At 35.4% G+C, this 12,002-nt stretch overlaps 1 protein-coding gene across 1 annotated transcript in view; it reads left to right on the top strand.

Annotated features, from left to right (window-relative positions):
- The window catches only part of DEPDC4 (DEP domain containing 4), a 32,091-nt gene that overhangs the window by 9,839 nt on the left and 10,250 nt on the right, over window positions 1–12,002 (top strand). The window contains 7 exon segments of the mRNA XM_032493811.1: window positions 352–497; window positions 5,902–6,088; window positions 8,305–8,381; window positions 8,384–8,527; window positions 9,166–9,308; window positions 9,398–9,426; window positions 9,428–9,518. Coding sequence (XP_032349702.1) covers window positions 352–497; window positions 5,902–6,088; window positions 8,305–8,381; window positions 8,384–8,527; window positions 9,166–9,308; window positions 9,398–9,426; window positions 9,428–9,518 — 817 coding nt within the window.

Genomic DNA, 12,002 nt, shown 5'->3' on the forward strand with positions numbered 1-12,002 from the left:
ATAAATTGTATGTTCCCTAATTTTGAAAAATTACTAAGCCAACGTAGATAAAACCAAGGCTGCCTGGAAACTTAGAGCAAAAATTTTCTATTGTATCATAGTAACCATGGCAATCTTAGAATTAACATATACTTTTTTCTCTTTATTTACAAACCTATCTTCTTCTAGTGATATTCTGTTATCTAAAATTTACTACTTTTTTTTTTTTTTTTTTTTTTTTAGTGTAAGCTACCTGACATCCTTTTTGGTAATAAGAAATGTATAAATACATTTTAATAAGTAAACTAAAATGTATATTTGAAATTTTAGTCCTGTATATAATGGAAAATTTCATGCATTATTTCTTATCAGACCAGAAGATGAAATGATTTCAAATCCTCTAGCATTGGAGATTGGTGAGGAAAGAATTGAGGAACTTATTGATACAATGAATGGGAATCTGGCTTTACCTCCAAACAACACAGCTGGCAAACCTGTTCTCCCACTTTCAAAAGAAGGTAATTTCAGTTTTCTTTCTTTTTTTTTTTGGAACTTTTTAAGGAAGAACTGACTTTTTAAAATAGACTTCATTTTTTAAGAACAGTGTTAGGTTCATAGAAAAATTGAGCAGACAGTACAGAGAGTTCCCATGCACTGCCTGCACCCACACATACACAGCCTCCCCCAGTAACAACATAGTGTACTGGAGTGGTACATTTGTTACAATTCATGCACCTACATTGATACATCATTAGCACCAAAGCCCATGATTTTCATTAGTGTTCACTCTTGGTGATGTATATTATGTGAGTTTTGACAAATGTATAATGATTGTATCCACCATTATACTATTATAGTATCATACAGGATGATTTCACTGCCCTGAAAATCCTCTGTTTCACCTATTCATCTTTCTCTTCCCCCCACCCCCTGGCAGTCACTGATTTTTTTACTGTTTCTAACAACTGACTTTTCAGATATGAAAGTCGTGTATTTGATGTACTGACTCTACTCCTCTGTACATAGTGATTACATCAGATGAGACAAGTGAGGCAGCGTAGATCCAATAACATTTAGTTAATTTTTTAGTGACCATGATCAGATTAACTGGAGGTGCTATAGTCCATACTATCAGGAAAAAACGTGCAGACTCACTACCAGTCCTTATTTATAATTCAAGAACATCTTCTTATGAGTGTATCCTTTGTCCACTGTGTAAGTCCCTCCCAAACATCTCCCTGACCTTTGCCTTTCAGAACAAACTAACTAGGCTACCTGTTGCTCTAATTCTCTTTACTATTTACTTCATCTACTTGTGGTTTTATCCTTATAATGACACTTAACAGTGGAAAGAAGGGGCATACCCAGGGCAATTAGATTGCACAATTCACTAGTGGTTACATCCTTTACTGCATGTGATCAAACCATGGCAGAAGCAAAACAAGCATGATCTGCACACTGGAGGAGCCAGAGTTACCAACAATAACTAAAATAAATGTGATAGGGAAAATGCAAGGTGCTCAAAGAAAGGTTGTAGTGTGAGAAGAGGGACAAGAAGAAAACTCTGAGGAAGATTAATATTTAGAGGAATATGAAGAGGAGGAGCCAACAGAAGTACAGTTTTATCTATTATAAATGAAGAGAAAAAAAAAACAATTGTTCCATCATTTTCCCATGAGGATACTGGGTACTTCTAGAAATTTCTAACCAAAGATGGGTGTAGTTTATCAGTAACAATGCTCATACATGTAATTTTCATTTACTGGGCCTTTCTCTTTGTTAAGCAATTTGTTATGTATTTTATATTCATTGTCTATAATCTAACAGTATGCCTGTAAAGTGAGGAGTAGAACTTGCATTTTATAGCTGGGGAAACTGAGACTCAGAAGGATAAGTAAGTAAGACACAGTAGAGAGGGAAAGCTGGCACTCTTATGTACATTTTTGGACGTTTTTATTTTTATCTTTGTTATACAAACACATAATATAAAACATTTAAATAGTCCTACAGGTTTTGTTACCAAGAAATAGCAGTTCACTTCCCTTCTTCTCTCACCAGAGACAACCACTTACCATTCATGTATACTGTAACTGATGTATGTTGTAAATGTATCTCATGTCTCTAAATGGCATGTTTATATTGCTACTTCATGCTTTTTCAGTTTTAGGGACATCTGTTAATTTTCTACACAGAAAAATAGGGTTTTAGGCCTCTTCCCTTCCTTGCATCTATCTCCCAAACACTTTAATTGATACAGAGATTTTTATGTACTCTTTTATGTGTAACATATTTAAGAAAAAAATGTTAGGTGGAAAAAGGAGGAATATCTGAAGACTTAAGACTTGTGTTTAGCCAAAGATTTTAAACATTAAGCCACAAACCAATAACTATTGTTTTATTTTTTTTAAAAAGGAGATTTTATGTTAAAACAAAAATCAGCCAAATCTGGGAACCACTACTTTATTTTGAATTTAGTTTAGTTTAGACTGTTTATTTTATATACAAGGAAACTGTCACTCAGAGAAGTTAGATGATTTGCCAGTATCTACAGTTAAATAATAGCATCAGGATTCAGATCTACATTTCCATACTCTTATAGTGTTTTATCATTATTGTGGCAACAAGGTATTGTAAATTGTAAAATAGGTACAAGTGAAGTATGTATAGTTGATACGTTTGCTCTTTGTTACAACTGAATATATCAGCCTTCAGAACAGAGAAACACAAAAACTACTTTAGTTGTTCTTTCTAAGAAAACATAGTTTTGAGAGCTGTGGTCTTTAATAAGTTACTAATAAGAAATCTCTTTATGTTCAAAATTCTTAAATCTACTAGGGTGGGGCTTTTGTTTTTTGTTTTGTAAGAAGGCTTGCAAAAGAGAAAAAAGTTGACTAGATGCTCCTGTGTTTAATACATAAAAAGAGCTCAGTTTTTTGGAAGTTACCTTTTCATACCAAAACTTTTTGGAGAAGTGCATTTGGAAGTTTCTCTGAACTCTTAACAAATCAGGCATGAATGGAGTTTTTGTCTTGTTGTTACCCACTGAAATCTTACTCTTCTGTGATCCTCAAGCACAAAAATAACCCCATCAGACTTATTAACAGATATAAAATGAGGAATAAAACAATATAGATACTATCTGGTTTTCTAAAATTAAATTAGCTGGCCAAGAAGAAAATTTAAGCCATTATCTATTTGGAAAAATATGACTAGTGAAAGGTATATAGGCGGCAACACTCCTATATAAATTTTAGCCAACTAATAAAAGTACGGAGTACCTCTTTTTGTGAAAAATGCCATATCTTATTTCCCAAATAAGAGAAACCTACTTCACTTGAATTGAGTTGAAAATTGTGTCAGCAGTGGTGAAGCAATGCAGTCACAGAATTGCAGGCTTCTTGCAAATTTGCATTTATGTGACCAGAAGAGTTAAGGTGAACCACCTTTTTGGAGATTTATTTTTTACAGTTGTTTCTTACTGATAATATAATGACATATTTTTAACATATGTGTGTGTTGTTAATAGATATGTTAGGGGTTCTAAAGGCTCAGAACTTCTCCTTCACCTTGCTACAGTAGGTCTCAGGGGAATGCCGACATCGAATAGAACAATTTCGCTGTTAAGCTGTTTTACATGACTTCCAGAAGAATACATTTGTACAAAGGTTTCCTCAGCTGAAACCAAGTTTGAATCCTACTGAACGCACTGTACTCCTTCCACCAAAACATTTACATGCTTAATGAAATTGCCTGTTTACTTGTCTTTATTTCCCACTAGAGTGTGAGGTACTTAGATAGGGATAGTCCTTGTCTTATTCACTGTTGGATACCCATTGAATGGCCCAGTGCCTTGCTATTGGTAGGTGACAGTGAATGAATGGCTCACATACAGCCTCCTCATTTTACAAATATTTTCTTTTTGTTTATACATCTATACATATAATACTCATGTGTATATATATATGTGCATCATGCACATGCATGCACACGTGTGTGTGCAGGCTATCCTAAATGATGGGTTATATGCTGCCCAAATGCAGAGTATTCCCCTTATATCCCCTTCACTCAGCACAGTGGTATTTGCATATGAAGTGCTCCATAAAGATGATCGTGGTGAGTGTATGTGTTGCCATAGTATCCCTCCTGCGTCTAATTTCCTCACAGAGCTAGCTATTCTGTTTATCAACTCTGCACTTGAGTAGTATGTTCTAGACATGCACATTTCTCTGCTCCCTCTTCTTCAGCTCTTTGCTCAAATATTATCTTCTCAATGATAGTTTCCACACATCATATTTAAAATTGCAACACTACTTGCCTAGCACTTCTCTCCTTTTCTGCTTAATTTCTGTCTGTAGAACTTAACCACTGACACACTACATATTTCATTTTTTGTCTGTTTGTTTATTGCGTGCCTCCCTCTCCGCAGTAGAATATAAGCTCCATTCAGGCAAGGATTTTTGCCTGTTTTGCTTACCACTGTATCCCTGGTATCTAGAACAGTGCCTAGTACAAAATAGGTCACAATAAATATTTGTTGAGTAAATGAATGTTCTGTCTTGATACTACTGCAGAACAGTCTATTTTCTACTTTTGGATTTTTTCATAATATATCTATTCTTACTTTTTGGTGACTTGATAAAATTTGCCTTCATCCATTTCATGTTTGGCTATCCTTGCCTCTTTACATAGGCTGTGGCTGCTGAAGGTCCACTATTTTTTAGATATCTTTTTCTAGCACCTGGTTCAGTGCCCTGCCCAAAGGTTGTTATTGGCAAATGTGGACTGATTGATCTCAGGTCTTCACTAAAAGATTGTTAATTTGATTTATTTTTGGCCAATAAATCAGAAGTAGCAAACTCAGATGCCTTAATGAGCCAGGCAGATCAGAATGCCAGTGAACACTTCATTTTCAAACATGTGGGGAAAATATATACCGTTGTTTTGCTTGAAATATATGGCCCTCTCAACTGTTTTTCCTTTTCCCACTTAATGCCAAGATATAACTATAGGGAAATTAATTTCTGCTGTAGCAAAACCAATATGACAGTACCATGAAGATGGTAGCTGACATTCAACTTCACTGTTTGGGATATAATGGCAAATGGTAGGGTTTGTGGTGAGCTGGGAATGACATGCCAATGCAAGTGGGGTAACCACTAAATTATATCAGCTGACTTTGGTCAGACATTAAAGCCCAGTGTTATAGGATCTTATTTTTTTTTTTTTTAAAGAATCTTGAAACCCAGAATTTTATATGAAATCTCCCATTTTTATACAAGTTAATTCTATTCAAAATACTTTATAGCCAAACAAATCCTGGCTATGTTCCAAATTTAATACATAGGCTACTGGTTTGGGAGCTCTGCAAGAGATTTACTATACCTGTTGCTTTTATAATTTTATTTCATTTAAAAGAGAAGTAAAATATTAATGATGATCTGACAATTAGGATAATGTAAAACTATTAACCCTTAACATGAATGACCAGGAACCCAATTTAATAAATTAACCTTATACTGTATTTTAATTTAAAAACAATTTAACTACAATTAGCTCTACTGCTTTGAATAAAATTATAATTAGTGATCTCATGTCCTTTCAGATATGCAAAATTTATATGCTTTTTATATTTGGAGTTAACCTACTGATCAACTTAAAAAGCTAGACACTATCACTTTATAATCAATATAACCAGAAAGTAAAATCAATATGGCTCATAATCCTGATGTCCATTCAAGTCAGTCTTGAAAAGAAAAATAGTAATTTTGCAAATTTAAATTATCCTAGCATTAAATTAATCCACTGTGTTATATTAAGGTAGCTTTTCTTTCGTATCATAAGAAATGGAAGAGTTTTATAATGCTGATTGGATGTGTATATATTATTTATTAGTCTGGTAGTTACATTATTTTTCTTTCTAAGCTGTGGAAGATGTTTGGAAACAACAAACATTGTTACGTATTCTTCAACTGATTCACCTTCCATTCTTGGAAAATATTTTGGAAACTCCAGCTAAAACACAAAATCTTCAATTAAGTAAAAAGGAAGATCTCGTTATCTCAAATACTTGCCTGGACAGAGAGGTTATTCCAAGCTTATGTCTACCTGAGTAAGTGACCATTTTTATTGTCAATTTGTAACTAAAAAGTACTTTCACGTATTTTGCCATTGATATTTTAAGACAGAACACATGTGTAAGCAGCCACTGTCTTTGATTTAGAAATTAATCAGTGTGAATTCTCATTTAATCTAAACTAGAAAGTTACTGGTTCTGACCTGTGAGAAGATCACTGGAAATCAGAGTGATTTCATTTATATGAATTCAGTCATGATTTGTCAGTCATTTTTTCCCTGCACTGGCCCTGCGTGTTTTCCCAAAATTCTATTATTTCCATTTTATAACTGTATACAAACATGGTTCCTACTGATTTATTTATCCTTGTCCTAAAACAATCCACAGTCTAGTAGGGGAGACATTCATGAAACAAAACACTACAGTTCACAATGAAATAAGCCCTGTCATAAAATCACCCTCACTTGTGGGGAAGATGTTTGGGGAACCCTATAACCCGAATGAGGCTCCCTTCTCTTTCACTCCCAACTCCAGGATATCTGTCACTCCCGATAAACCAGCTGCTAGGAACCACAGGTGTAAGACCTTAGGTACTGTTGGGATTCCAGCAGAGAAAACTGATATAATGCTTTCTCCCACATGGCCAGATGAGAGAAAAACATAATAGACTCTATACCTGGAAACCAGGAAGCTTAGATCCTAAGAAGAGCTTGGTGATTAGACATCTATGAACCCTGTCTAGTGAAAACAAACAAACAAACAAACAAAAAAACAAAAAAAAAAAAGCACAACTAAAAGTTGAGAATTATATTTTATTTGGTGGACTTTCTGAGGACTTCAAGCTCAGGGAGGCACATTCTTTGTTTACTGATATGGCAAGCAACATGTTTCATTCACACCACTTAGATAGTCAACCATGTTCCTTTTTGCACATGACGTGTTTGCTCCTAATTCACAATAGACCAAGAAAGAGCCCACAAAATGTTGAGTCCTCCCCAGCCCCTGAGTCAGGGAGAGTATAGGTACAACAGCAAAGAAACGGGATTTCTTTAGATGCCTCTGTAGGAAAGGCAGCCAGTCAGCCTTTGTGAGCTTCCAGGCAGAAAGGGTAGCTTATCTGCCAGAGAAATGCAGTCTGACTGTCATTCGTTCTTTCATCTGCAACACCGGGAGCTAGAAGGTAATGAGTCACACCTATTAGGTAATATATTCCATTCGCCTGTGATGGGGGAGGAGCGGGAATGAAAAGGAAGGGGAAAGGGAAGAGGAGGGAAGAAGGAAAGATATTTGAGGATTATCAAGAATTCATAGAGTATATCACACAGGAATCCCATCCTAGGAAAATATTTGAGGAAAGACTTTAATCAGATTACAAAGAAATAACCAGAACCCCAAGATAGAGACAGATGAAGAGGAAAGAAAATATTGGTAGGCAGTGAACTTCGGTCTGTGCAATCTCACTGTTTTCTCTTCTCCCCAGTTTTGTCCCCACACATGTGCATGCATACAAACACAAATGCTCACACACGCTCATACACACACACACACACACACACACATTCCAAGATGATATGGTAAGACTGTGTGAGAATGTACAAAATATAAGTGCTAAATAAGATGTCAAAAAAGAAGGGACATTGTATAAAGGGAAGTTATAATAAATACTAACCTATCTCAGCAAATCCTGGGATTGGGAAGGTGGCAGATGAGGAGAGGGAATTAGAGGCATCACTGAAGGGAGGGAGGAGTGAAAGGATCCTAAATTTCTTATCTTGTTGGGGTCGGGAGATAAAAAAGGGAAGACAGTTTGTGGGGGGATAAAAAGTGCATCGTCATGGGGGAGTATTAAGTATCTTATTTTCAAATAACAATAGAACCATATGCACCTAATGATCAGAGCAGGAAAAGGGAGAGGAACCACCAATGGAATGGAACAGTACAGATGAACTCCTCTGAACAGAATCCAACAAAATTAGAAACACATAATGAAAAAGTGGCCCTCAAATATTTTAATTCCTTGAAAGGAAAGGTACAGAAAGGTATGGTGGTATTTGGTGAGGAAAAAAGCTATTCCCTCTTACTCCCTCAGTCATCCAGCAAAAATTATTGAAAGGATTCTCTCAAAAAATAGTTTCCTCTTTAGATTTGGTAAATTATAAGCTAGATTTTATATGTTTTATCAAACAATATTTTTAGGTAGTTAAATGGAAATGTTAATCATTGATTTATTTTACTTTGTTTTTTGCCTCCAGGGTTGATAACTGGCTTAACACAGCAATTGAATGCTTGGAATATTTTCCTGACCAGTTCATAGTTACAGTTAGTAAGCAGTACAAAACAGAAATGAAGAAGCAAGATTGAATATACAGAAGAAGTTACTTTTTGATGTCATAGTAAAATACTATAATCAACAAAGAGATTGCTTATTAACTGATGAGTATTTTGATATTCATTCAGGAATTATTGAACTTTTAGGTAAGATAAGATGTTTAAACTTTAGTGGGTTTTTTTGCATACTAATACATTTTTAAAGATACACGTTGCAGAAAATTTTATGTAGTATGTGAGTTTTACATTTTAATATGTTTCTTCTTTGATGTCAAAACTTCATGGAGTCTTTTTTGACTTCACTGCTTTTGCTTGCCAAATGTCAAAAGTAATACTATGGTATAGGATACTATGGTATAGGAATTAGATCTAAGGTAATTATATCACAGGAACATTGTAAGAAACATTTTTAGTATAGCACAGAATTAGAGAACTGAATTATCTGGAAATGTTAATTTCTGATGTATTAGTTTGGCAACCTTTGAGCAAAATAAAATTGAATGACATAACATGTCACTCTTTTAGCTATGTAGGTGGCCATATAATTTCATGTTAGAAACAAATTACTGTTCAACAATGCTGGCTATAATTACACAGGTATTTTTGATATATTGTATAGATAGTTTCCTGCGTGTTTGAAATATTTCATAATAAAAAATTTCGAAATAAAAAAGAATCTGCAAACCAAATACAGCATCACAGCATTTTAATTGATGGCCTAAGTACTATAGTCTCCATTTAATTTTTTGGCCCTTGCTTTGTTTTCTTGGTAACCCATGTAACAGAAAATGAGAAAAGAACAGAAGCAGTTGAAGCAACACAACTATACCTAAGATTGTTACTGCCCAACATTAGAGAAGAATTACAACGGCTACTTACTTTTATGGTGATTGCATCAGAACCTAATGCCTACAAGTTACAAAAACAGGTGAAAAACCTACAATAACGTTTTACATTTTTCTGCCTTTTTTTTTGTTTAAAAATGATTCAAGCTAATGTTAATCTTTCTGTTTACAGTATGATAACAAAACGGTGGTCCTGAAAACTTGCCAAAGCAGTTTTGCAATCCAAATCATTAAAAGTACGGGCAGAACAACTAGTCTGGTTTCTACTGGAGTTCCACTCTGAGCTCTTCAAGGTATCTCTGGCATTTTGCCTGGGCACATTTACTGTTAAGCTATTTGTGTCAAACAAAAAAGCAAATCATTCACTTATAAATAATTTACTGAGTACTTATTATGTGCAAAGTTTAAAGGAATGCTCTCTCCCCACTAAAGAGAAGGAAGCAGATTTAAAACAGTGTTGGTATTTGGAAGTATATTGATTAATTTCTTCAGCCCATTTGTGGTGTGTTACTAGGTGCCAGGCATTGTTCTAGGTGCTTGGAATACATTAGCAAACAAAACACAAATATGCAGGACCTGGAGGAGCTTATATCTAAATGAGGGATAACAGACAATAAAATTTAAAAAATACACCCAATACATCATTGTCACATAGTTTGATGGAAGGCAGTAAATGTAATAGAAAAAACAGAAAGAGTGGGTTAAGGGGATTCTGGGGTTGCCAACGTAGTGGGTAGTGGGAGTTTACAGTATTAAACAGCATGGCCAAGGTTGCGCTCACTGAGAAAGTGAGATTTGAACAGAGACTAGAAGAGGGAGAGTTAACCAGATGACCATGAGTGTAGGGGTAGTGGTTTGGGGCAGAGTAAATGGTTCATAGAGTGAGTCCCTGGGGGTGATGCGTGCCTGCATGCTGAGGAACAGCATGGAAGTGGTGAGCAGAGGGGAGAGTAGTATGAGATCAGGTAAGAGAGGTGGGGGCCCTTGTAGGCCACTGGAGAGAACTGTTTCTCCTTGGAATAAAATGGGGGATCATGGGAGGGTTTAAGCACAACAGTGGCCTCATTTGACTGACATTTGTAAAGATAACTCCGCTTTTGTGTTGAAAACAGGTTGTAGAGGGGAAGGGTAGAAGCAGGAACACCACTTAGGAGACTGTTGTAATAATCTGGGCAAGAAATATGGTGACTGGAAACAAGGGTAGCAATGGAGTTAGTAAGATGTGGTCAGATTCTTGATATATTTTGAAACATTTTAGGAAAAGATTATTTTTTATCCCCACTACCACATTTTAATACCCAACAGTGGTACTTTTAGTAGTGTTATTTCTCCAAAGCCTCTATAAAGAATGGTTCCCTTCTCAGTTTTTTTGTTTAAAAAATTTATTTCATGTCATTAGAAACATTGGTTTGAATTTTGTAGCAGTTCCATCAACTTTAACTGATGTTTCTTTTCCATTATTTGAGAGAAAAGGAGGATACTAAGTATATACAATAGAAGCAGCCTCCTATTTATTAATTTTGAATGAAATATATTCTAAAAGCTCATTTGAAAGTCAGTCCTTAGGTATTCTGCACCTAGTTTTTCATCAAAAAATATAATAAATTGAGGTTAGGGCCCAGGTTACAAAAATGTTTAATTCTACAGTCACTAAACCAAAATTCATGTGTATAGTTTACTTATAAAATGGTTCCCAGATTCCAACTAGGAATTTAAACAGAACATTTTCTCTCCCCTCCTCTTCCTTACCATTTAGCCTCTCCACTTTCTTCTTTCTCACCTTGCCTCCTCTGGGTAAATGAATTCTCCTTTCTCCTACATATGGTTGAGAAGTTATAAAGGATTTTTCTTTTTTTTTTTTAACTCCCCTCCTCATGTCAGAACTAGCAGTGTCATAAAGAAACATCCTGGCTCAAATTTTGTAGCAGGACACAAAGGGAGAAAAGGAACTTGATATGAGCTGAAGGGGGTGGCAGTACAGGATTCAGGAAGCAGGGAGAAGGGTCTCTGATGACTGCTTTCTAGGGATTAGGGGATGAGGTCTTTCTGGGAGATTGAGACAGAGGTGTTTATAATAAGGGATCTCAAACATGCCAAGCTTTTTCCCATTACAGGGCTTTACCAATGCTGTCTACTGTCTGTCTGGAACATCTCCCAAATCATTTTATAGCTCACTCCTTCACATCATTTCAAGCCTCTGCTCAAAATGGTACCCTTTCAGAAAGACAGAAGCCTTCCCCAACTAAGACAGCCATGCATCTTCTTCACTGTAGCTCCCTACCCTTCTTTATGCTTTCTTAGTGGCATTTATCACTACCTGAAATTATATTATGTATTTGCTGATTTTTTGAAATTATCTTTCTCTTCTATGGGAATGTAAAACCATGAGTTCAGACTTGATCTGCTTTTTCATCATCTACAACAGTCCTGGAACATAGCAATCACTCACTAAGTTTTTTTTTGAATGACAGTGAATTAATGGGGATAGCTTCATGTTTGGAAATTGTCACAGCAATAGAAGCAAATGGAAAGATAGCCTGGGGCTCAGGATGAAGGAGCTGTGTGGACATGAGGTTCAGCATTGGTAGGTCTAGGTACCAGTATTAGCTGAGGGATTATTTCCCCCAGATACATGTTGTAATCTGGGATTACCTTTGTACAACCAAAACCGGAAAGGGAGTATTTATCTATTTTTAAGAGAATTATGTTATTATGTATTTTAGAGCTACTATTTACATATGGACCATGTAATTATAATGTAAGATTATTTAGACCAG

This window comes from Camelus ferus, chromosome 12 (genome assembly GCF_009834535.1).
Source record: "Camelus ferus isolate YT-003-E chromosome 12, BCGSAC_Cfer_1.0, whole genome shotgun sequence".
Classification (NCBI taxonomy): domain Eukaryota; kingdom Metazoa; phylum Chordata; class Mammalia; order Artiodactyla; family Camelidae; genus Camelus; species Camelus ferus.